The sequence below is a fragment of the Erythrolamprus reginae genome, chromosome 5 (genome assembly GCF_031021105.1).
Source record: "Erythrolamprus reginae isolate rEryReg1 chromosome 5, rEryReg1.hap1, whole genome shotgun sequence".
Lineage (NCBI taxonomy): Eukaryota > Metazoa > Chordata > Lepidosauria > Squamata > Dipsadidae > Erythrolamprus > Erythrolamprus reginae.
Genome location: NC_091954.1, coordinates 33,426,090 through 33,452,609, shown reverse-complemented (window position 1 = coordinate 33,452,609; position 26,520 = coordinate 33,426,090). Strand labels below are relative to the sequence as shown.

Below are 26,520 nucleotides of genomic sequence, written 5' to 3'. Positions count from 1 at the left end.
TTTGAAGCAAATAGAGGAAAGTTCTAATGATAGGTTAACCCAATTAATCTACTTCTCCCCCAACATGCCCCTGTCCTCCACATTTTTAATTGGATCATAGTGTTTGGCTTGTTTTAACTTTTTATATTTTATAATATTTATATTTATCATTCATGATTATAAGCAGAGGAAGGAAGGAAGGAAGGAAGGAAGGAAGGAAAAGAAAGAAAGAGAAAGAAAGGAAGAAAGAAAGAAAGAAAGAACAGAACAGAATTATTTATTGACCAAGTGTGATTGGGCACACAAGTGTATATAGAAGAAAATATGCGTTTGTCAAGAATCAACATTTAATGTTAGATAGTTGGATAGATAGATAGATAGATAGATAGATAGATAGATAGATAGATAGATAGATAGATAGATAGATAGATAGATAGATAGATAAATAGATAATTACTTCCTCCGAGAACTTGTAACATTTGATTCAAAAGGCATTATTGGATACTTTCAAAAATGAAACCATTCTGCATAAGTTACAATGAAATAACTGTATTCTTGGCAATAGTACTCTTTGAAATATCTAAAGTTGGCCAAGTTACATGTCTATGGAGATTCTCAGTCATCCAGGACATGGTTGTCCCAAAGGTGCTTTTTCAAGAGGCAACTGTTTTTCTTTGAAGATGTTTCGCTTCTCACCCGAGAAGTTTCTTCAGCTCTGACTGGATGGTGGGTAACGGAAGGATGAAAAGACACTATCCTATCAGAACTGAAGAAGCTTCTTATGTGAGAAGTGAAGTGTCTTCAAAAAACCCCAAGAAAGTCCAGTTGCCTCTTGAAAAAGCACCTTTGGGTCGCCCAAGTTAGATTTTATTTATGTTGATGCTTTCCTCATTTGTTATTTTCACGTTTGTTCATTTTATCTGTTCATTTCAGGATGGAGAGACTCCATTGGACATAGCAAGAAGATTAAAGTTCCTCAACATAGAAAAAATATTAAAGAAGGATTCCTAGATCATTACATCAGACATTGTTAGGAAAGATCCAACCCATGGGACATATATCACAATGCTTCATTGTGATATATGTCCTTTTACAATTCCTTTTACAATTTCAGGTGACATCAACCAGACAATAAGCTTATACAAAAGAATAGACTCCATTAAATCCTGTTGCTGAGGTTTGATGGGTGATAAAATCAAAATGAGTTGTGAATTTGAAAACCATTGATACAGCCATATTATTTATTTCATCAGTATTGAATTGTGCTATTTATATGTGTTTTAATCCAAAACAGATTTAGCAACAAGGATCTGTTGTAAATTGACTTTTGACTTTTCAAAAGATGTGTGTCTATTTTGTTTTGAATATATGGTAATTGAACAAGGAGCTTTCAGTCTTGGGAGTTCCCAACTTCACATGGGAATGGAAACAGAACAGCCACACCCCAATTCCTTTTATCTTTATTATTTATCATTTGAGTAGAATGACACAATCTATTTAAATGTTACAGAATACTCAAAGGCACTCAAAGGGATATTTTTGAGACATTACTGCTTTATCGTAGGTCTACTCCTTGGTTGCTAGCTCATTTCCTACTTCATTTCCCCATTGTTAGTTTTTTATTTATTTTTTTCATTTTACAAATGGCTTTTATAAGACTTTCTGATTGTGCATCATAATGAGGAAATTGACACATCATATTAAGACAAGGAAAGATCCCACAAAGTATTGAAAATAGGCAGTGAAACTGCACAGCAACATTTTTCTGTCAATGTGTCACTATCTCCATCTGCATCTCCATCTCTGTCTTCATTTCTATACAGGATGGTATGCATTACAAATGGAAAACCCTTAAATGTTAAACTATAGTAAAAGTCAGATTAAAACCACCCAAAACTAATAAATACAATGACTAAAAACCAGACTAATTGTTGCGGCCTTTCCATCAGCCATATCAAAGGAGGAGTTGGAGTCAGTATCAGTATCAAGGCAACCTGACAGTTCATAAGGAGAAGAGGAAATTGAGCTGGCAGAGAGAGCCAGCCAGCCAGACAGACAGAGACAAGAAACAGAGACAGAGACAAAGATTGAGATAGAGAAACAGATAGGGACAGAGACAGAGCCTGGGATGTCCATCAGCCCCCAGATGAAGAGTTAACAGACCCCAGGTCTGAAGGTGATTGATGAGGAAGAGGAGGAACAGCTGGATCCATGCTTTCTCCGTACATCACTGCTGAGGAATCACTGATATTTTTTCATTATCTCAATGATAGGCATGTACATAACTTCAGTTGCATCAAGTCCCCAAATGTAATCTAGATGTTGCCATTCAGGAACATGTTGGTGATATATGACGTTACTAAGCCGTGCTATTAATGCCTGGATGTCTTTTATGTTCACAAATGAGTCATTTTCACCAGACCAGAGGGCAAAGGGTATTTTTATATCTTCTATCTTATATATGGGAGGAGTTGTCTGGGAAGAAAAGAAACAAATTTAAATAATTAATTAAAAACTGCTCAGGAAGTGATGCAATATATAAAACATTGCAAATTATCACTTTTTAAAAAGCCAAAGTAATAGAACTCAGTGTAAACACTAGAACTCAGTGCAAATACCAAACCTGAGACAAAATTGAAAGTGGTAGATTAAATGTCTGATTTTTGCCCTCAATACAGGTCAGCACCTGTTATGACCCATGTGATCAAGGCAAGGCAGACCTTTAGAAAGTCCTCTTTTTTGCTCTCAAGATGTGTTCAACAAACAGCCCTCCAATAGCCAGCAAGACTCCACCCTGCCACCCTGCCAGCAGTTCTCTCAGTCCCCCAAACATATATTATCAGGAAAGTCCACAAGGCAAAGTCCAGGCATAAGACAAATGACAATCCTCAGGGCCAAGACAAGGTACAAGGCAAAGGCAGGTCTGAAGGTAAAGCAAAACATAGGGCAAAAGCAGTCCACAAGGCAAGGGCAAGACCAATAGCAACCCTCAAAGCAAGGCAAAAAAACACGAGTCAAAGCTGCGGGAGTACAATCCAAAACAAACAATTGTTCCTGCCAAAGGCTAACTCCCCACAGCTTCTCCTTAAGTCATTCCACTTAGGGTGTTTTCCTTGTTGGGAGAGATGGCACGACCTTTTCCCGAGCAACCTTGCAGCCCCTCTCTGAGCTTGCCAATCCTCTGCTCTCCAAGCCCTTGGATCAGCTGTTTCTCATCAGAGGGGATCTGCTACCTACCAGTACCACTGCCTGTCAGCAGCTGATCCCTCCCTGTGTCTGAGAAGGTAGGCAGCATTCTGTCTTGTCGACCACCTACCCAGTAAATGGCTGCAAAAACCTTTACTACCACACTGTGGCCATGGCTTATTTTGTGGGTGTGGCTTGCCAGCCATGTGACCAGCTGGGGGGTTGCTTGATGATCATATGACTAGGGGTGGCTTAAAGGTCATGTGACTGGCTTAAAGGTGGCCAACTTAACACCACTCACGTCGAGGTTTTGGGTTAGGGTTAAGGTGCCTGGCCTCTCCTCACCTCAAAGACATACAATTTCCCTTACTATTACTGAACATCTAAAATATACTATTTAATTCTATGTATATATGCCATATGTGTACATAAATATTACACACAGGCACACAAAAATATACATTATCTACTATATAAAGTGTATGTACACACACACATAGCTCTTCTAAAATTATACACATTCAACCTCATTTACTGCAATAGGGAAAACGTATCCAGAGCCCAGAAGGGAAAAAAATTCAAAATTTGCTACCAGTTCTGCGTACCCCATAAGAGCCCATCACTGCACCTATTCCAATGCTTGAGGGCCTGGGACAATTTTGCCCTCAGTTTCTGATCTCTTCAAACATGCCAAGGGAGATGTGCCATCCCTGTCAGATGGTCTTCGTTCCTCCTCCTCCTGCAGAGGTGGATTCCTCTTGGTTTGCTCGAACCAGTAGTGACCCGCTGGATGACTTCATGATGATGTCACCGAACCATCAATTTTGTGTGTGTGTGTGTGTGTCTGTTAATTTATCAAAGTTTCTGGCACTGCACTTGCATCACCATTTTGTTTTTGGCTTTTTTTAAAAAAAAATCGAGGGCTGTGTTTTGTACTGTGCATGCAAGGTGATGCATTGCAAGGCAGCACGGCCACGCAGTGTGGGATGAAGTTAATTGACAGTGAGATAAGTTAGAATCTAATTCCCTCCTCCTCCTCCTCCTCCTTCTCCTCCCCTGAACCAGGCTCTGATGGAGACATGACAGAGGTCCAGAAAAGATAGGACATTCTACAATTGGTCTCAAAGAGAACATATTGGCTTAAATTAGTCATTTGATGCATTTGCTGATGTAAAGTAGCCCCTGGTGTAGTAGGCAAATTCTGCCTGCAGCCTGAAGTTTGATCCTGATTGTGCCTAAGATTGACTCAGATTCCATCCTTCTGAGGTTGGTAAAATGAAGACTCAGATTGTTGAGGGCAATGTGCAAATAATGCTTCCATATTTTAAACCACCCAGAGAGTCTGTAAAACACTATTGGATGGTATTTAAATCTAAATACTATTGCTATTTCCATTGCTAAATGGCCTGGCTAGGCAGAAATGGTAGATAGTCTTAAATGTAGGTGATGACTGTCTTCAGATCAGGAAGGGCAAGAAATATTTATATTTATCTACACTTAAATATTTATCTACACTTATAATCACTTTGATGACATGTGCTCAACCTAAGCCTGCAAAATTTGAAAAAAGGTATAAAAATATTCCTATCCATCTACAACACATCTAAGAAGGAAACCATTCTGTTCTAAAAGCTACAAATGAGGAACAACATATTTCACAAGAAAACTGTTTTATTTTCATACCTGGTTATATTTCTCCATATTCTTTTCCTTAGTGCCATAATCATATGCTTGAAACACCTTTTCATGATAGATCTATAATGAATAATATGGAATTACAGAACTGAATAAAATTATAGCCAGTCATTTTGATAACATGATGCCACTGCTATCCAAGCTACATTGGATACAGATGCAACTCAAGGTGCTGGTTGTCACCTTTCAATGTCTTCATGGCTTGGGTCTAAGTTACTTACAGTACCGTCTCTACTCAGTGGTCTCTATCTGCCCCATCCAGCAAGAGGGCCTGCTCTGGGTACCATCATGGAAGGGCCCATCCATGTTGGTCTTCTGCAAGACCTTGAAAACTTAGTTTGGTACCCAAGACTGAAGTGCTGGATTAGTGACATACTTCTGATTGTGCTGATAATTGTTTGAATAATGCTAATGGTGTGTGTGTGTGTGTGTAATTATATAAAATTAGCTTGAACTTGTATATAAGCCAGAACAGTTTTATTGTATAATACAAGTACAGTGGTATCTCAACTTAAGAACTTAATTCATTCCATTACCAGGTTCTTAAGTAGAAAAGTTTGTAAGTAGAAGCAATTTTTCCCATAGGAATCAATGTAAAAGCAAATAATGTGTGCAAATTCATTAGGGACTCTGAGGCGGTGAGGAGGAGCATGCGCCTCCCATACACCTGGCGCAAGGCTGCCTCCCATACACTGCACCAGAGAGAGAAACCCAGGTGGGCGAGAGGGGGGAACCTCCCGTTCCTTTGACCGAAAGGCGGTTGCTGCTGCTGCTGCTACCTGCTTCCTCTTCCTTCCCATGCTGAAGGGTTCCCCTCTCCCCTCGCTCACTTGCTCCAGCCAGAGCGAAGTGCCCCCTTTTGCCTTTCTGTGCCCAGACGCTCCAGGAGGCAACCTTGCGCCAGATGTATGGGAGGCAGCACAAGGGAGTCACCACAGCAAAGTGGTTTATTCCCTCTCCAAGCACCCAGAGAAAGGAAAATGCTCCATTCATTCTGGGCTGCCAAAGCCTCCTTAAGCGTTACCAAAAGGCTCCCCTGGCAGCCCAGAAAAGCCCAAGATGGCCAGGATTAAAGGGGGGTGGTAGGAAACTGGCCATGCCTTCGTGCCACTCTCAAATTTCCTGGGAAATTTTTCCAGGCTTGGGTTCTTAAGTAGAAAATGGTTCTTAAGAAGAGGCAAAAAAATCTTGAACACCCGGTTCATAAGTAGAGGCGTTCTTAGGTAGAGGTACCACTTTACTGTATAAGTAATATTGTGTAATGAAATCGAACTATTGTAAGCAACCAGTACACACACTACATTCTTAACTATCATTCATCTTTAAACCAGGTCAGTCTTAACCTGGAGTCTTGCTATGGAAATAATAAAGATTGCAGCATAAATAGAAAAGCTCTATGCTAATATCATATGCTGAATGAACTCATTGTAGTTCCAGATATTACAAGCTACACATTATTACCCCAAAAGAGGCAATTTGGGGTAATGTTCCAAATCTTACAATTCTAGGTTGCCTTCTCTGATCTAATGCTTTTCTTTTTAGACAGAATTTTTAAGTTAAATTATCAAATAATGTTAAATCAATTTTTAATTTTTTAAAAAAACGGCTTAAATGCTTCTATAGAATGTTTAGTTTCAGATATTCTATTTGTTTTCTCCTTTTCTGTCACTAGATGATTGTTTGTTTGTTTGTTTGTTTGTTTGTTTGTTTGTTTATTTATTTATTTATTTATTTGTTTGTTTGTTTGTTTGTTTGTTTGTTTGTTTGTTTGTTTGTTTGTTTGTTTGTTTATTTATTTATTTATTTATTTATTTATTTATTTATTTATTTATTTATTTATTTATTTATTTATTTATTTATTTATTTATTTATTTATTTATTTATTTATTTATTTATTTATTTATTTATTTATTTATTTATTTATTTATATGCCGCCCCTCTCCGTGGACTCATGAATGGGTCACCTTAAGTAGAATTTTATTATAGCAAGGGAATTTATAGATTATATACTTAAATATAGTTTTCCTGTCTATTCTATTCTTTTCTTTTCTGTTCCGTTCCGTCCCGTCCCGTCCCGTCCCATCCCATCCCATCCCATTCCCTTCCCTTCCCCTCCACTCCTGCCATTAACTTGTTCTATCTGCTATACTGCTAGTATAATGACGTTTATGTATATGCATGTGATTTATTATTTATGATAGTCATTGGTGCTTGAAATGTTTAATAAATACACATACTCCACTGCACCCAGAATTAGGCAGAAGAAACCCATATACAGTACAATGATTAACAGATTTCTTCTATGTATGGTTAGAACTGGATTCAATCTATGGTAAAAAAAAAATTACCATTTTCCAGTGAAGAAGATTTTGTGGAGATGTTCCAGCAGGACTATGTGCTACATACATGTCCATACGACTCTGAAATAAAACAATTGTTCATCTTAATTCCCTAATTAATTTCATCTGCCATGTAGCAAAAATTTAATTAGAGCTTATTGTAAATGTTGGGGTCTATTTACATTCAAAAATATTGTAGACCTAATACAATAGATGAAGACCCCCCCCCCCCCGCCAAATCCAGGATACTCTCTAGTAATGTGCAGTGTAATAGATTTAATTTTCATAATTCAGCTGGAGTTACCCTATTCATTTGCTATATAGTTACATTGCATTTTGAAGTTGAATGCACAAACATCAATAGTTTTGATGACTAGAACTATTTGTTATCCTACAACTAGCCAGAAAGGTAAAGGGGCAGCTCTGAATGCTATCTATGTGCTTTGCATTTCCCGTTTTCAAACAATTCACATTCCAATTTACTGATTCTTTATACAAGTCATTAATTTTTGGAACAATCATGATGCTTGATTCTTCAGTTTTATTGGATTGATCCTCACTTGGAAAGTCATCACTTCCAATATAACGAACACAGCTACACCTTGTGTTCTAAAACCTTTGCACAAAGTTAATTCTTTCTTCCAGGAAATCTTGAAATGCAAATGTTAAGAGGAAAACTCAACCTTGTTGAACCTAATCATCAATAGTTTTGATGACTAGAGCCATTTGTTATCCTGCAACTAGCCAGAAAGATTAAGGGGCAGCTCAGAATGCAATCTACAGTAGGTGGGGGGGGGGGTTGCGCATGCGTCGGTGAGGGTAGACGCTCCACTGAACGCTCTTCAAATGAGAAAGTAAACATTGGATTTTGAACCCTGTCAGACCTCTCGAAGTCTCAAATAAATTGAACTAAGTAAAAAAGCTATAAATTAGGAACCTGGAAATACCTTGGGCTTATCGAAGAAGAGAGAAACAACTTGAAAACAGCCTGCTTTCCACTCGGAACTGTGAGTAAACAATAAGTTAAGAGGAAGAGAAAATGGCGGAGATAGTTGGGGCAGAACTCACAGAGAGAATGGATGCCTTGGTGAAAACTTTTGTTGTGGTCGGTCAGCAATTAAAAGAAATGCAAGACGTGGTAACTAAGACTGCAACTGAGCTGCAAACAGTGAAAATAGAACAGCAAGCCCAGGGTACTAGGGTTACAAAATTAGAAGAAGAAAAGGAACAGGACCATCAACGTATAAGTATGCTGGAGGACAGATTAAGAAGAGCGAACTTACATCTGAGGGGTTTTAAAGCAGATTTTGCTGACAGTAGAAACATGATCCAAAATATCCAGCAATGGCTTAAGGAGTATAAAATCGAAGTTTTGGATCATGAAATAGAATGTGCACATTGGGTTTTTGGAGCAAGAAGACATGCAAACCAACGAGAGATCGTAATTAAATTCCTCTCAAAAAGAATGGCTGAAACAGTTTACAAAGAACTAAGAAAAATCACTAACCTTACTTTTAAAGGGGCCTCGATCCGGGTTTTAAAATATTTGTTGGTGTCAACTCTGCAAGCAAGAAGTCAAATGTGCCCGATAACAGAAGCTTTGTTTAAAGGAAATGTGCATTTTAGCTGGCAATATCCGGCTATTGTGGTGGTATTTCAGGAGGGGAGAATGTACCAAGCAAAGTCATTGAAAGAAGGAAAAGAAATGGTGGTGAAACTCGGTCTGAATCTGGATTTAAAGGAACAGGCAGGAAAAGCAACAGAGGCGATGGAAGAGGGGGGTGCAAAAGGAGGAGAAGGGGGGCAAAGATCTCATGAAACTTTTGCAAGCAACGTTCCCTATTAAGGAGTTTGAACTGAAAAAGCAAGCTTTTCTGGAGAAGGAGAAAAAAGCACCGGAATCTTCTAAGATGGAGGCAAGAGTCACGAGGCAGAAAATAAATGAAATGTTTGTAAAAACTTTTTCTTCTAACTGTTTTCATGGTTTTATATATCGGGGGGGGGGGAGTTAAGGTTTGGTCTGTTTCAATTCAATACTTCTTTTAACTTTAATCAAGTGAGGGAGACTTGGGGAGGGATGTGTGTGGTTTTATTTCCAATTTTTAAAAAAGGGTGTTTGGGGGGGAGCATCAGTTTCGGTGGAACCATGCCCCCTATGGTGCCTGACCAAAGCAGCGGAGGTTTTTTCCGCTTTTCTCTCATTGTGAGAGAAATTCGGGGGGAGGCACCTGGGTGGGAAGATTCTTTTATAAAAATGAAAAAGTCAACAGAACTCTGGGTTGCAGGAGGGGAAAATGTTAAATTGAAATATTATGGGTGATCGAACAATTATGGCATTAAATATAAATGGTCTTGCATCGCCTTTGAAAAGGCACAGATTATTGAAATTAGTGAAAGAAAATTATGTGGATTTTTTATTTCTTACTGAAACCCATAAGGGACGGAAAAAGATGGATAAATTGATTGAGAGTAAGGATTGGAAACATATTTTTGAATCTAGAGGAAAAACAAATAGTAGGGGGGTTGCTATATTAATAAATCAAAGAAATGTATTTCAGGTGATACAAATAAAAGGGGATAAAGAAGGAAGATTATTATTTGTAAAAGGAAAAATTAACCAAAAGATGATAATGTTAGCAGTAATATACGCTCCAAAGGTAAATGCTAAACAATTTATTATGAATGCAAAACATAAACTGGATTTATTTTCAGAGGGGATGGTGATATTTGCTGGGGATTTTAATGTAGAAATAACAGCCAACAATAAAGAAAAGAAACAATTAAATTTGAATAATTTAAATATGATAGACTTACATGCTGATAATTTAAATAGAGGAACATATTATTCAGTAAGACATAATAAGTTTAGTCGCATTGACTATATATTTATGAACAAAACAGGAAACATTCAAGTTAAAAAAGCAGATATTAAAAGTAATTGGATATCTGACCATGCACCTATAACAGCAGTTATAAAAATAGACTCCATTAGTAGACAAAGAATTTGGAGATACAACTCAATTGTCTCAGCAAGTGAAGAAAATAGGGAAAAAATTCAGAGAGATATTCAGGAATTTTATGAAATAAATCAAAATGATGGAATGAGGCAATCAGTTATCTAGGACATGAAGAAAGCAGTTATTAGGGGTAATTTAATTAGTATGGAGTCTTATATTAGAAAAAGTTGGGGGATGGAAAGGGAAAAAAGAATAAGGGAAATAGAATTAAGAAGAGAAAATTTGAGAATAACTAGAAATAAAGAATGGAATGACCTATTAAAACTTAAACAAAGACGATTAAAGGATTTACAGGAAGAAAACTGGAATAATATGAGAACAGCGGTAAAACAGAGAATAGAAATATGGGGGGGAAATCAGCATTACAAATGGCGAATTATCTTTAAAAAAGAAAAGAAAAATTAATAATAAATGGCCTGAAAGATAAAAATGGAGTAATGAGATATGGTAATAGAGAATTAGAAAATGTAATGAGAGAATTTTATGTAAAACTGTATGAAAAAGAATATGTTATGTTACAAGAAATAGAGGTTAAAGAAAGGTTGAATGAAGAAGAAAGACAAATGTTAGATGCAAATATAACAAGGGATGAAATAATTAAAGTGGTAAAAGAGTTAAAAGCCAGTAAAGAACCAGGCCCTGATGGATTCACAGGTGAATATTATAAAACGTATATAGAAATTTTGTTACCGCATTTGGAGAAATTGTATAATAATATCCTCACAACATTAGACATTCCACAAACATGGAAGAATTCTGAAATTGTAATAATTCCTAAACCAGATCGAGACTTGAAAGAACCCGGTTCCTACAGTCCAATTAGTTTGCTAAATCAAGATTATAAATTTTTTATGAAAATTTTATCAAATAGACTGGAAAATATATTACCAAGGAAAATTGGGAAAGATCAGTACGGTTTTATAAAAGGAAGAAGAATATATGAACCTATTAGAAATATACTGAATGTGCTGTACCATGCTACTAGAACTAAAAGGAAAATGGGATTACTAAAGTTAGATGTTTATAAAGCTTTCGATAAAATAAATCATGAGTACTTATTCCAACTATGTAATAGCTTGGATATGGGGAAAAGTTTTTGTCAAGTAATAAAAGAAATATTTAAGGAAAATACAGCCTGCGTTAGAGTGAATGGAAATAGAACGGAGATGATAGAAATAAATAATGGAACCAAGCAAGGATATCCCCTATCCCCGATGCTTTTTGCAATGGCAATTGAAACGTTAGCTAATAAAATTAGAAAAGATAAACAATGGAAGGGATATCAAATAGGAAATATGGAATTAAAATTAAATTTATTTGCAGACGATGCCATAATAGTTACAGAAACACCAATAGATATGATTAAAAGAATGACTACAATACATCAGGAGTTTAAAGACCAATCAGGGTTAAGAGTAAACATGGAAAAATCAGAAATTATTTGTTTAAATACTGGACCTAAAGAACAAATTGAAATACAGAAGGTATCGGGTTTAAAATTGGGTAACAAGAAAATGAAATATTTAGGAGTATGGTTCTTAAAGAACTCGGAAAAAATGGTGGAATATAATTATAATTTAATATGGAAAAAAATTCAGAAACAAATTAAGAATTGGAAAAATAAAAATTTGAGAAGACTAGAAGGTAATAAAAGACCAAGAATAAAAAAAAATGGTTGATAGCTACGGAAGGCGAAGGAGGTTGGGGAAACCCAAGCTTGGAGTATTATAGGGATGCATATCAAATTGATAGATTAATGGAATTACAATTATTAGAGGAGAAACCATGGGTAGAATTAGAGAAGGAAATTAATGATATTAAGAATCAGGAATTATTATTCAGGAAATGGAATAAAATAGAAATAAATAGATTATTAGACCCTACTAAAGCGATCATAGAGAGTTGGATGAAATGGCAGGATAAATTAAAAATGACAAATTCTAAACTAGCAACGCTGCATGCGATAAATATAAAGAAAGAAAGAAACCTCACAAAGATAATATGGAAATTAAGGAGGGAAGGTATACAGAGAATGGAACAGTTATATGAAAAGGTTGGAAGAATTAATAGGAATGAAATAGAGAGATGCCTTGGACAACAAAATTGGTTACAAATTAACGCAATAAGCACATATTTAGGGAAGAGGGAAAATAAAGAAATATTCACCATACAAGAAACTAATTTAGAGAAGATATTAAGGGAAAAGAGTAAGAATATAAAAGCACAAACAGGTAATATATATAGAGAATTATTACAAGCAGAGGAACAAGTAGTAAAAGGATTGACGAGATATTGGCAGGATGAGTTAGAAATTGATGAATGGGATATGGAAGGCACAATTGAAAATATTAAAAGAATTAAAAACACAAGAATAAGAGAGATGAGAAGAAAAATATTACATAAATGGTATTATTCACCAGTGCAATTAGCACGCTTTCAAACAATGAGGAAAGGAAATTGCTGGCATGGATGTAAGGAAAAAGGAGTATTTATGCATATGTTTTGGGAATGTAATAAAGTTCCAAAATTTTGGAAGCAAATACAAATGGAAGTGAATAAAATTATGAATGGTAACTGGAAAATAACCAAGGAAGCAGCATTATTGATAAAAAACAGTGAGGTAAAAGAATATGAAGAAATCAAAACCGCAGCGATAGAAAGCGCCCAGGCAACTATAGTGCTTGGGTGGAAAGATAAATGTACGATAAAAAATTGGTGCAGGTACATGGTGGACCACATTCACTATGAAATAATGGAAATTAGATTACATAACTATAATGAAGAGAAATTAGAAGCAACAATGAGGCGGTGGGAGAAGGTTAAAAATTATATATTAACAATATCAGCAAGCGATGCAAATGTAAGAAATAAAGTTCAATCACTTTATAAAGAATAATGTAACCCAGAGATGAAGTAAATGAAGGATACAGAATTGAATCTTCCCTGGTGAAGGGAATTTTATTTTCTTGTTTGGTGATGGCACACTTTTATGTTTTATGTTTTTTTGCTTTTTGTAAAATTATTAAAAAATCAATAAAAATTATATTTAAAAAAACAATCTACAGTAGGTGCTTTGTTTATACTTACGATGTTGAAATTAGGAGTGTTAGAACCAGCTATAAAAGACATAACAAATTCACAGATTTTTGGTTGATAATTACAAAGTGCAACTTTTAGCTTTCTCAAAGTACTGGGATACTGAAGAATTCCGTTGTAGCCAAAAAATGTCTGAAATATATAAATTAATTAATTAGAACTGATGTAATTAAGCCAAATGTAATGTCATCCCAACCCCATATCTGCTGTAAACCCTAGGCCAGTGATGGCGAACCTAGGGCACAGGTGCCACAGGTGGCACACAGAGCCATATCCACTGGCACACAACCCATTACCCTAGCCCAGCTGCAATGTGAATGTGCGTGCCAGCCAGCTGATTTTCGGCTCACCTGGAGGCTCTGGGAGGGCATTTTCAGCTTCCAGAGAATCTCTGAGGGAATGGGGAAGGGCATTTTTGCCTCTGGAGCCTGGGGAGGGCATCAGAGTTTGAGAAATGGGCTATTTCAGGCCTTCAGAGGGCCTCTGGAGGGGTGGGGGAGGCCATTTTGCCATCCTCAGGCACTGAATTATGGGTGTGGGCACATGCGCATGCGCCATAGCACACGCACACACACTTTTGGCACCTGAGGGACAAAGGGTGCCATCACTGCCCTAGGCAGTTTCTCTCCCACTGTAAATTTAAGAAAAAATCCTTAGTTCAAGAATACCCAAAAACTGGATATTTGTATGGTACATGAGAGTTGACATTCAAAAAGGTGGATGAAAAAAACCCAAAAGCTGGTTTAGTTTAGGCAATTGTAATTAAAACAATATTAATAAAATATATATAATATGATAATCTTCACATACCATATAATGATTTTTAATTGTTTTTTTCCTTAAAAAAACAACCTGTAGTCAGTTTTGAAGCTTTTATCTTATTTTATTTTATTACAAGCATTTATATAACCACCATCACCATATATGGCCATTAAGCAACAACATTCTGCTCTGGCAAGTAGTAATGAATGAATGATGGATGAGTGTTTTTTAATATTGGGGTTTTAAATTTTGTATTTTTGTTTTGTTCTTGTATACTTTGGCGATTCCCAGAGGTTAAAAAAATAAAATAAAAGTTTTGTTAGTTTATAATATAAAATACAAATATTAGGAAAATAAGGGTGGAAAGGTTGAAGAGAAAAGTGTGGGGCAAAGGGGAAAAAAGGAATAAAAAGAATTGACTTGTAGTAGAATTAGATATTAGCATCAAATGTCAACTTTGTACTTTTACATAACTTAGCACTTAGACTTATTTACTGCTTTGTGGGTTAACAACCCTCTCTAAGTGGTTTACAGAGTCAAAATATCACCCCCAACAATCTGGGTCCTCATTTTACCCACCTTGGAAGGCTGAAAGGCTAAGTCAACCTTGAGTCGGTGAAACTCAAACTCCTGGAGTGAGCAGTGAGTTATCCTGTAGTACTACATTCTAACCACCATAGCTCTTATAATAGTGTAAACAGGAGTGGGCTGCTGCCCGGACCGGGGGCGGGGTGATACAGTGGGGTAGCGAAAATGGAGCTCTACCCCAGAGCACCCAATTTGCACTGAAAGTCGTTGAAAGAAAATGCAGGGTGTCCTACATAAGCCACGCTCACAGTGTGGTAGTAAAACGTTCAGTAGCCCTTCACTGAGTGTAAACTACCCATGTCAATAACTACAAACCTGCTAATTGGTAAAATTAATTTGCGCTCAGACACAAAGCCCAGAAGTGGTTTCCAAGTAGAAACAAAAGTAATTGTATTTTTTTTATTTTGATCAAAGCAATTAATTTATCCAAATTAAAAACATAAAATCTTGTTAAGCACTATAAAATACAACCACTGAAAACATAAAAACTGGCACAACTCAGGTTAAGGTCCCATCATCTAATCTTGTCCTGATGCTTGTGGGGAAAGACAGGTTTTTACAGCCTTAAGGAAGGCTAAACGGATGCTCCTTGAACTTCCTAGGACAGAGGCTGCCATCCAAAACACCCACTTCCTAGCTCCCTGCTGATAGCAGTGTTGAAAGGAAGGGATTAGGGGACTCTAAGGGAGCTGGTAGAATGTGTAGATGTCCTTAGGGAAAAGTGGTTCTGCTGATAGCCTGGCCCTGGGCCATATAGGACTTTAAAGATTATGACTAGCACATTGAATTGTACCCAAAATGAAACTGGAAGCCCAAGTTGTTACATGGGAAAACCTCGGGGCTCTTACTGTGAGTGCAGATGCACTCTGGACCAATTGAAGTTTTTTGCTGGTCTTCAAGGGCAGCCCCCCATGTATGTCATGTTTCTGTAATCCAGACAGGAGGTAAGCAGGCATGTCAATCTATTAATTAATTAATTAATCAATCAATAATCAATAGAGCTGGAAGCAATCTTAGAAGTCTTCTAGTACACCACCCCTCCTGCTCAAGCAAAATATCCTGTATCATTTCAGATAGGTGGCAGTCTCCTACAGATTCTGATGGCAAACTGTTCCAATGGCTAATAATTGTACTCACTGCTAGGACGTTTCTCCTGAATTCCAGGTTGCTTCTCTCCTTGATTAGTTTCCATCCATTGTTTCTTGCCTTGCTTCCTGGTGTTTTGTAAAATAAGTTGATCTCATTTTCTCTGTCCCTCAAATACTGGAATTACTGCTGTCATGTCACCCCTAGTTAGTGAAGGGCTGCATTTTTTTTAATTTCCACACTGTGGGCATGGCTTAGTTTGTGGGTGTGGTTTGACAAACATGTGACCAGGTGGGAATGGCTTGACAATCATGTGACCAGGGGGTGGCCTAAAGGTTATGTGACTAGCTTAAAGGTGGCCAACTTGATCTCACTCATGTCAAGGGTTTGGATTAGGGTTAGAGTGCCTGGCCTCTCCTCACCTCAAAGAAATACAATTTCCCTATCTCTTTACTATTATTGAACATCCAAAATATACTATTTAACTCTATGTATATATGTCAAATTGTACATACATATTACACACAGGCACACAACAATATACATTATAAACTATATAAACTGTATGTGTATGTACACACAGACATGAATGCACAGCTCTTCTAAAATTATACACATTCAACCTCATTTACTGCAACCCAGAGCCTAGGAGGGAAAACAAAGACAAAAATTCAAAAATTTTCTACCGGTTCTGCGAATCCAGGGGTGGGCTAGTGCCCGGATGGGGTTGGGACGCAATGGAGCTCCACCGCAGAGCACCCAATTTGCACTGAAAATTTTTTGGTAGCTCTTCACTGTGCCTACCTGACCTGTAGAACCCCATCACTGCCCCTAGTCCTTCTTTTCTCTAGACTGGCTATTATTATTATTATTATTATTATTATTATTATTATTATTATTATTATTATTATTATTACTATTATTATTACTATTATTATTATTATTATTATTATTATTATTATTATTATTATTATTTAGATTTGTATGCCGCCCTTCTCTGAAGACTCGACGTGGCTCACAGGATACAAGAGCAACACAATGAAAAATCTAATTAATTAAAAATTATTACTAATTCAGCCAATTCATTCACAACCACACACTACATCTCGTAAATAGAGGAAGGGGGCCATACTCAATTCCTGCAACTGTTCTTCATGTTTTTGTCTCTAGGGGACCATGAGCAAGGCCTCCTGATCCAGGAAACGGTTCAATTGGAACAGCAGGCAAATCTGTTCAAACACGCCCCCCCCCCAATCCCAAAGCCATGTTTTGACCAGGGGGTACTATTTGTGTCTCCTTGTCTTAGAAATAAATATCAGGGGGGGTAGGATCATTGCCCACATGTTCAAGCTATGCTGTTTTCATCAATAAGGCATTTGACTTCATTATGCATCAATAGAGCCCAAAAGCACTTACCTGTAATAGGAAAGGAGGGGTCCATATTTTTATTAGAGGACATGTAGCATATTTTAGTGTGACTATAGGTCCCATTCCAAAAAAGACCTTAATTCTTTTAGCCAGTTCTGGCCAAGAAGAGAATGAGATGAAACCTGAAGAAAATCAAATTTTACTCTAAATAATTATCATATTATTTTTCTTCTTGTTCCTGCTTTTCTGCAGGATAAACATTAATTGTTCATTACATACACAATGTGTGGAGGAGAATGCATCTTTGCTTTGCAATCAAAGAACTAGACTGCATGATGAGTGTGGGATGCAGAGGAGGGAGAAATATCTGATTCTGTTCTCATGTTCACAATGGGAAGGTGCATTGCATAATTCAACTGCCTTCACTGATCAGCCAGAAGAAAATTGCTGAAACACAAGACTATCACTTCATGCTAGAACACATTGTTTACATGCAAACGTCCTAGGCTTATCTTGACTGTAGAGTATGGAATTGCTAATTGCAAAAAATTCTTAGAGAGGAATGGCTGGGTTAGATGAGCCAAGCATTACAATGTGCTTATGAATAATAGGAACTCAGAAGTTGATTTGTTCTTCCTGACTTGGCCTCCCCTATAAATACTTGACAGGAGAGATAGATTCTCAAATTGTTCACTGCAAGTTGCACAGCTGCAATGCATAGACTGCATTAGTTTTTCCTATTCATCCCTGCTCATAGATTTGCCTCTATAACTAACTTACCAGCAGTTGTGCCTTCTGAATGGCCCACATAATAAAGCTGCTGCTGTTTGGTTTTGTTCAGGATAAAGTTTATGACTGCTGGAATGTCATAGTATCCCATCTCATGAAAACTAGGAAAGAAGAAAGCAAGCACATTGCTTTATAAATGCCAGCCTAGGTCATCTTGCTCAGAAATTATCTCAGTTGATCACATGGAAAGGATCACAGGGTAAAAGCCACAAAGATATTCATGCAACTGTAAGAAGGATTTTAGAAGAGGGAAATCAAGATCAAGTTGTTGGGAAATCTTAGGAGAAAATAGGATGCAAGACTACAGACCTTGTTGAACTAGTACTACCAGATCAATACCCTCAACTGAGAACCTCATCTAGGCTGCTATCCTTTTTATATTTTCTTACCTGAAGCTCCAGAATTCCTCCTGCCAGGGCTTCAGTGTCTTATGATTTGAAGACCAGGTGTTTCCTCTGCTATTTCCAAGCCAAACATCATAACCATTATCTGCTAATATGAACCCAAAACTGTTGTGAGGCTGGTTAGAAATCCAGTGGGAACCATCTCCATTGACACTATGTACCAAAAACACAACAGGTCGTGCAGCTGTAAAATAAGATAAACCTAATTTTAATAATTAAAACCTTGTCCAAATGTTTCTTAAATGGGATACACCTTTCATAGTTTTTTAAAAAAAATTTAATTTGTAATTGGCCTTTCTTGTTCTTGGTGGTTTCTTTCTTGCAACATCTGGTACCATGATTTGTCGGTTGGTCACTTAAACTTACAGGACCTCAAGACATTGCAGCAGAGGCAGAGTAACGACACGGACACAAAGAGCTGGATTTAAAATGGGTCACTTTTATTAATTAAATTTGCATAATTTATTCAAATAAATTAGCATAAATTAACTATTACCCTAAACAAGGACCCGCAGGGTCAAACAATTGCTTCCGGGGCGGAAAATGACATCAGAAAAACTTATGGGGCAACTTATGGGCGTAGCTCCATGCTGATCCAGGTGAGGGGCCATGCCCTCACCTGACTCACTGCCATGCACCTGCATGTGGGAGGTCCCGCCGTCTAACCCCTAGAAGGGGAAGGAAATGGGCGGGACCCAAAGACAGGTTCCCCCAAATTGCTCAGGTCATTAACACCATGAACCTTTGGAGAGAACCTGTCAATCATCCCCAAAGATGCCCAACGGAGAACACGCAGTTGCTAAACACCACCCAGTTTTCCGCCCCTAACCTGCCACAGAGTGGGGGTCAGATCTCTATCTTGGCCCCCTGACTCCCCCCTCAAACTGCACCAGCTCGCGCAGTGACCTCTGCAGGTCCTGTAAGAAAATGGTGTTCCCCTGATCTGACAGGTGAAACACCATCAGTGCGGTGAAGCCACAGCTGATCTATGGTGATGTTGGGATGGGAAACCACTACCCCACCCAACTCTCTAACCAGCCTACCCATAGCCTTAGTCACCTTTCCTGACCTTGTGAGTGGCCCTAAGGGAAATGGCGTCCCCAAACGATCCTCGGGAGGATCTCAGACCAGACCACTTGCGTGGTTGGCCAAGCTTTGCGAAGAATATGCAAGTCTTCGTGGGCGTGGCAAAGCAGTGCCAAACCCCCAAGCACACACAGGTCATTGCCACCGAAGTGCAAGACCGACCACCTGGGCGCGACACCTCTTGTGCCGCCCTCCCAGGAGCAGCAGGAGAAACCCCTCTCTTGCAGGCCTCTTCCTCCCCTCCAGACGATGCTGACCCACCAGACCCAAAGACAGCCGGGTCCCCACGGCAGTTCTTGCTACAGAGCGGCCAGCCAAAAAGAACATACTGTGGCCGCACAGCAACGCCGTCGGTCTCGCCCTGGCGGGACTATCTAGAAGAGGGCAGAGAAAGGTTACCTAGCGTGACATCCTGCCCGATTACCTCAGCTGGCCGTTCATAATCTAAAATAGGCTTCCCAGATCCTATGACCTGGGAAACCAGACACTGCTGCACTAGTTGCAGCGCCGATACAGAACAAATGCATTCCATAGCTGGTGGGGTCCATGCCAGTCCCAACTAGAGCCCTAGTCACTAAAGCCCAAAATTGATAGTGGGTCAGTAGGGTACCATCCTGGTGTTTAAAAAGCTATCCTTGCCTGTCCCCCTGAAACTGCAGAAATTAGAAAGGGCTGCCACTGGGCACACAGACTGATTGGTGGTGGCCGTCAACTCTATCCTGACACCCCTACGCAACTGGTCAGTCTTAGATTGTCTCACCAATAGTGAGACACCCCTTTCACTAAACTGCAAGTCAGAAAACTGAAAAGCCCGGAGAGACCTGTCAGCCTGAGAGGAGGCTAAAGCCTCACTTACTCGAAGGGCCCCAAAAAACATGACATTGGCTGCTGCCTGAAAGAGGCGGGCCTCGTACAGAGAGGCGCACAGGCTGTTTCAAGCTTGATTAATAAGGGACAGCTGCTGCACAGTTAACACCTGTCTACTGTCCGATGGGGGCTCAGGCCGCTCCCTAACCCAACCTTCCAGCATCTTCCGAATGCGGAAGTTGCAAAAAAAAATCCGAAAAACCACTGGCCTTGGACAGAAAGGCCAATCCTGCTAACCTAGACCTAATGGTTCTAACTGCAATGCCGCGTTGCCGGAGCAGCACACAGAACTCCATGATGTGATCTACTGGGAAAGGCCAAATGTGAGGGTAACTCCTGACTTGCCTGAAGTCCCAAAACTCCTTACCTGAGTTCTGATATGCCCCCAAAGTGCTTGGTGCCACTGAGAGGGCCATGGCCCTGTCTGCTTCCGTCCTCCACTGTTCGTGAGCCCACCCAGGCTCCACAGGTGGTCGGGGAAGACTTCCGGTGACACACGAGCCCAGGGAGCCAGCGTCCAAAACCTGGACAACTGACCACGGGACAAGGCATCAGCAATCCCGTTATCTAGCCCGGGGACATACCAAGCCAGAAACAGGGTGTTTAGAGACAATGACTTGTGCACAAAATAGTGGACAAGCTGCATGACCCTGTTGCTTTTAGATGACAGGTCATTCACAACGTGGACCACAGCCAAGTTGTCACACCAGAAGTGCATGGTTTTGTCTCTAAATTGCTCTCCCCACAGCTCTAAAGCTACTATCAGTGGGAAGAGCTCCAGGAAGGTCAAATCCTTGACCAGGGAAGAGGCCCTCCATTCCGGAGGCCACATGGAATGGCACCACTGGTCGCCTAAGATAACCCCGAACCCGCAGGTCCCTGTGGCGTCCGAACATAACTGCAACTCAGCTTCCAAAAGAAGCTCGTGCCTCCAGAAAGAGCGACCATTGAAGTGGGCCAAAAAGACCCGCCATACGCGCAGGTCATCCTTGACCCCAGCGCTCAGGCGGGTACAATGATGGGGCAAACGTAGCCCCTTCATCCCGGCAGGCAAAGTTAAGAAGCCTGGCGAGTTCCTGAAGCTGATGAAGGGTTACCTTCCGACTATCTAACATTATGTCAAGCTTGCTCTGAATCTTGAGCAGCTTATCAAGGGGCAATCTACAAGATTGCTCCTCCAAGTCCAATTCAATACCCAGAAAAGTAATCCTGGTGGCGGGGCCCTCGGTCTTCTCAGGAGCCAAAGGGACCCCCAATTGAGCACAAAGGGCTTCAAAGGCCAGCATTAGGGCAGAACATTGCTCTGATTGTGCAGGCCCTGCCAACAGGAAGTCATCGAGGTAATGAATGACCGAACCCAGACCAGAGCGCCTCTTGAGCATCCACTCCAAGAAGGTGCTAAAGCTCTCGAACAGGGAGCAAGATATGGAGCAGCCCATTGGCAACGCTCTATCTACATAAAAGCCCCCTTCAAAGTGGAAGCCCAGGAGCTCAAAGTCATCTGGGTGTATGGGGAGGAGCCGGAATGCAGACTTAATGTCGCATTTACCCATAAGGGCTCCCACCCCACACTTCCTAAGCATGGCCACCGCCGCTTCAAAGGACGCATAGCGGACTGAGAAAAGCTCATCAGGAATGAAATCATTCACTGATTCTCCCTTCGGGAAGGACAAGTGGTGAATTTTAGCCCTAACAATGTCTTCATGACCCACAACCGATCTAAGGTTGTCAGACATGAAGGCCTTCCTAGGCTCCACATACGGAATCCTAAAGCCCGTGGTAAAACCCTGTAAGAGAGCAGCCGCTCTCCAACGAGGGTGATATCCCTGCAACAACTCCTCTAGCACTCCCAGTTTAATTGGGCTGGGATCCTTTTCCCCCAGCAGGCGGGGGGGGCTTAGCCTGTCCCCCCCCGTCTTTCCTATCCTTATCCCCTTTGGGCTTGGTACAAGTGTTGGTGGCGTGGTAGCCTCCACAGTTCCCACACGCATGTCTGTATCTGCAGAAGGGACGAAAACATGCCCCCTTGGCTGCAAACCCATGACACAGAGGGGCAGCTTTCACTGTACCTCCCACAACTACCCGGGTCGCGGGTGACGCCATCGGCTCGTCCTCCATATAGTGACCACTATCCGTGCGGTCGCCTCCCCTGGCCCGGGACATGTGGGTTGCATTAAACCACAAATCGGGAACAACCACATCCTAAGGAAGCATGCGCTCAAATGCCACCCGCATCCTAAAGGCCTCATCGTATTGGTGCCACACCGTGCCCTTATACTCAAAATGAGCATGGGCAATCAAGTCAATGTATTTAAGCATCGAGGCAGCCCGAGTGGGCTCCCTCTGAATCACCACTGAAGCATATGTCAGGTATGCATACAGCCATGAGCTGAAGCACCTGCTAACCCTGGCCTTCTTGGGCTTGTCTACCTTAGCCTCATCCTCGTTCTCCTTTTTAGGAACTTCCCTGTTGAGGAGGGAGAAAAGATCTACATACTCCCCTTTCCAAATACATTCCCTGACAGTAGGATGAAGGTGAAAACCCAAAGGCGTGGAGGGCAACGCCCACGGGATGGCAGCCACTCTAACAGCAGCCAAAGCATCTAAGACCATGGGAACCCCAACAGTTGCCTCCCCTGACCCCGTCGAGGGCACCGAAGCCATCGAAGGGGCCTGTGCCGCCGCAGTAGCAGTGGGGGAAGCCCATACCTGACTACAGGTGATGGCCGAGTTACCCCCTGAGTTGACCCCACTCCCAAAACCCGGTGGCCCAACGGCCTGTCCGGTCAGAGGGAGGAGCGGTGGAAGTGTAGGGTGTGGTGCAATCTCACCTGCCCCCAAAGGGGTAGAAGACATCCAAGAGGACCCAGCTCCTAATGAGCCAGGTGTCACTGTCATCTGCCTGGTCTGGGCTGTTGGTTCACCTGGGGACCTGCCAAGTGCCACTGGAGCTGAAGGAGTGGCGCCGCCCAGCCCGTATACCGATCTCCAGCGTGCATCTAGATCATCCAGCCTCTCGATGATCCTGGACCAGGAATGAGCAGGTATATTAGATTCAGATGTAGAAGGACCCCTCATCCTGCCAGCCCTACTGACCCCAGGTTGAGCATCAGCTTGAATCAGCCTGGCCCTAGCAGAGGGTCTCAAGGCCCTTCTAGGCTGAGCCCCCATCTCTGTATGTAATGGTAGAGGCTTCTGCCTTTTGGGAGCCATTGAGACAGGATGGCTCAAAGAGAGCAAATAGAAAACTAGCTGCTTGGGAATTGCTCAAAGGAAATCCTTCCTGAAGAGTTAATAAGGCCACGCAGCCTTCTCCCAAAAAAAGGGGAAAGCCCACCCCCTGAGCCCAGGGCCTGTGGATAACAGGCCCTAACCAGGCCTACTAGGCCTCACCCCCCCCCCGACAATGGTCAAAAGAGCCCAAAATGAAGGGAAGATGAGGAGAAACAACCCCCCAAGGGGAAGGCTCCTGCCCAGGAAGAAGACCCCTTTAATTAAGGTATCAATGGCTTTCCACCCCCCACGACTCCAAACCTGGCCTCCAAATGATGCAGCCTAAAATGGCCGATGCCACGAGGCTGTTCAAAATGGCTGCCAGAAGGAAGCGAACTCCAGCCGGGTGTTCACTTCGTCGTCGTCCAGGGCAAAAAGGAGGCCCTGAAGCCTGTCCAGCCCTTTTATAGGGCTGACAGGCTCCGCCCCTGGATGACGTCATCGGCTAGGCCGAAGCCTCCTGAAGCTGGCCGAGATCTCGCGAAATCTCGCGAGATCTCGGCCTTTTCCAAGATGGCAGCTACGCCGAGGGCCGTGTCTCCCTGGCCCTGCAGCAAAACGGGCCGGGGAGTGAAGCACCGGCCGGGTATTTTGACTATCTCCTTTTCTAAGCTATTGAAAGCTATTGTTAATGTACAATTTCTTGTAACACCCAGGACAAATGTTGGTGTTCTTTCTGAAATCATCACATTTCATTTTGAACAGATAGATCATTGCAACTCAATTATTGAAAAGTATTCTCAGCCATGTTCTATAAGAATCTTGCATGAGGTCACATAGGGTTGTCAAGAAAAGAAGAGAGCAGGATTTCAGATCTGAAGAGAAATAAGTGCTTCCACAGATGTGGAATGCAAAAGTTTCCCATTTGCCATTTTTTAAACTAGACTTCAATTGGATGCCATTTGATTTGTCCATGTCTTACCTTTATTTGCACCATTATACCTTCCATGTGGTATTCTGTTAATGGTAAGTATATATCCATCTTCTGTTTCAACATGATATTCCTCACTTGGATAGTTATGAAAATGGATAATTTCACTCTGTAAATTGAAAAACAAAATGACAGAGCAAACTTGTCTGAATTGGTATTTTCAGAACACAAATGGGCAAACAAGATAATGAATACTGCAGAAAGCTCAGGAATATTCCATTTTTGTGTCCTCCAACAACAAGCAGGTTGCCACAACTATATACCTTCAAAAGCTAGAGCATAAGCAAGATGAAACATAGAAAATTGACGGCAGAAAAATACCTCATGGTTCATCTAGTCTGGCCTTATACTATTTCTTGCATTTTATATTAGGATGGATATATATTTATCCCAGGCATGTTTAAATTCAGTTACTGTGGATTTACAAACCACATCTGCTGGAAGTTTGTTCCAAGCATCTACTATTCTTTCAGTAAAATAATATTTTTTCACGTTACTTCTAATTTCCCCCCAACTAACCTCAGATTGTGCCCCCTTGTTCTTGTGTTCACTTTCCTATTAAAAACACTTCTCTCCTGAAACTTATTTAACCCTTTAACATATTTAAATGTTTCAATCATGTCCCCCCTTTCCCTTCTGTCCTCCAGACTATACAGATTGAGTTCATTAAGTCTTTCCTGATAAGTTTTATGCTTAAGACCGTCCACCATTTTTGTAGCCCATCTTTGGACCCATTCAATTTTATCAATATCTTTTTGTAGGTGAGATCTCCAGAACTGAACACAGTTTTCCAAATGTGGCCTCACCAGCGCTCTATACAGCAGGATCACAATCTCCCTCTTCCTGCTTGTTATACCTCTAGCTATGCAGCCAATCATTCTACTTGCTTTCCCTACCACCTGACTGCACTGTTCACCCATTTTCAGAAATCACTACCCCTAAATCCTTCTCTTCTGAAGTTTTTGCTAACACAGAACAGCCAATACAATACTCAGATTGAAGATTTCTTTTGCCCAAGATTGCATTTTTAATTAATTTTGGAGGGCATTGCAAAGAAATATTCTATATTGTCTAATGTTTAAATTTCTCCTAACCCAGTGGTTCTCAACCCTTTGTTTCTCATGGAGCTCCTTTAAACATGTTTTTTGGCCATGGACTAGGCCACCAACCCCCAAGACCTAACTCAAAATTTAAATCATAACATTTCTTAAATCTTGAGACATCACAGCCCACCTTCCCCAGGGTTCTTCTCCATTTCACATTGAAATATTTAGAATTGCTTCTCAGAATTCTTTTGCTCACTATAAATGAGCAAAGCCAACTAAGTGGTGATGAAAATAATTGATGTGGCTAATTTTCGTTTGTATCCTAAATTCATGTTTACAGAGTAAAGGATAGTCAGTTCTTCTCCATAGCAGGTCTTATTCTACCCAGTTTATTGCTAAAGTCTCTTTTGAAATTCTTCTCTACCATTTTAGCATAAACATCAAAGGATAAAGATTGTGCAACGAACTTTAAATTGCATATACTTGAGACATCAACATGATGAAAGCCAGTTGAGTGATATCAATCACAGTTACTCTTTCAGCCCAACTCATCTCACAGAGTAGCTGTTGTGGGTAAAAATAAGAGTGAAAAGGGGTACAAGGTTATATTTGTCATCTTGAGTTATTTAGAAAAATACAGGTTGTATTTAAAAAAAACACCTCTAAATTAATTTTTTTAAAATGTTCTTGACTTTACTTTTCTCTCATTACTTGGTGATTTTTATATGTATAAAATAGCATTTAGCATTAAACATTTCTACATTATACTGATAAATAGTCCTCTGAAGGCTATAGATTTGGCAGAGAAGCCTCTTTTGCCATTTTCTTTATGCATCTGGCTCCCCCTATCAAAATATAACAGTCAAAATAAATTTAACATACAATATTCATAAAACACTCAGGGTCCATATTATAGTTAGTGTCAAGTCTTGCTGAAGTTTCCAGGTCTTCCAAGCTGAGCATTCCATGGCATAAATAAGCCATTATGATGAAACTCCGCGTCTTCAT

At 40.3% G+C, this 26,520-nt stretch overlaps 2 protein-coding genes across 2 annotated transcripts in view; one reads left to right on the top strand and one right to left on the bottom strand.

Moving 5' to 3' along the window:
- The window catches only part of ANKRD22 (ankyrin repeat domain 22), a 41,331-nt gene extending 35,069 nt beyond the window's left edge, over positions 1-6,262 (top strand). Inside the window, exon 6 of the mRNA XM_070752332.1 lies at positions 913-6,262. Within this exon, the coding sequence (XP_070608433.1) occupies positions 913-990 (78 nt within the window). The 3' untranslated portion in view covers positions 991-6,262. The remainder of the gene's footprint in view (positions 1-912) is intronic.
- Positions 2,221-26,520, bottom strand: LOC139168581 (lysosomal acid lipase/cholesteryl ester hydrolase-like). Its single transcript, XM_070754205.1, has 9 exons — positions 26,395-26,520; positions 24,458-24,575; positions 18,295-18,493; positions 17,897-18,006; positions 17,165-17,298; positions 13,304-13,444; positions 7,209-7,280; positions 4,849-4,920; positions 2,221-2,454 (listed from the first exon to the last, which is right to left on the bottom strand). The coding sequence occupies exons 1-9, from the start codon at positions 26,518-26,520 to the stop codon at positions 2,221-2,223; spliced, it is 1,206 nt and encodes a 401-aa protein (XP_070610306.1).

Coding starts and splice junctions, on each gene's coding strand:
- LOC139168581 (XM_070754205.1), bottom strand. CDS start 26,520: ATGAAGACGCGGAGTTTCATCATAATGGCTTATTTATGCCATGGAATG. Junction 18,007..18,294: donor GAGGAATTCTGGAGCTTCAG/GTAAGAAAATAT, acceptor CTTCTTTCCTAG/TTTTCATGAGATGGGATACT. Junction 13,445..17,164: donor CCCCTCCTTTCCTATTACAG/GTAAGTGCTTTT, acceptor TATATATTTCAG/ACATTTTTTGGCTACAACGG.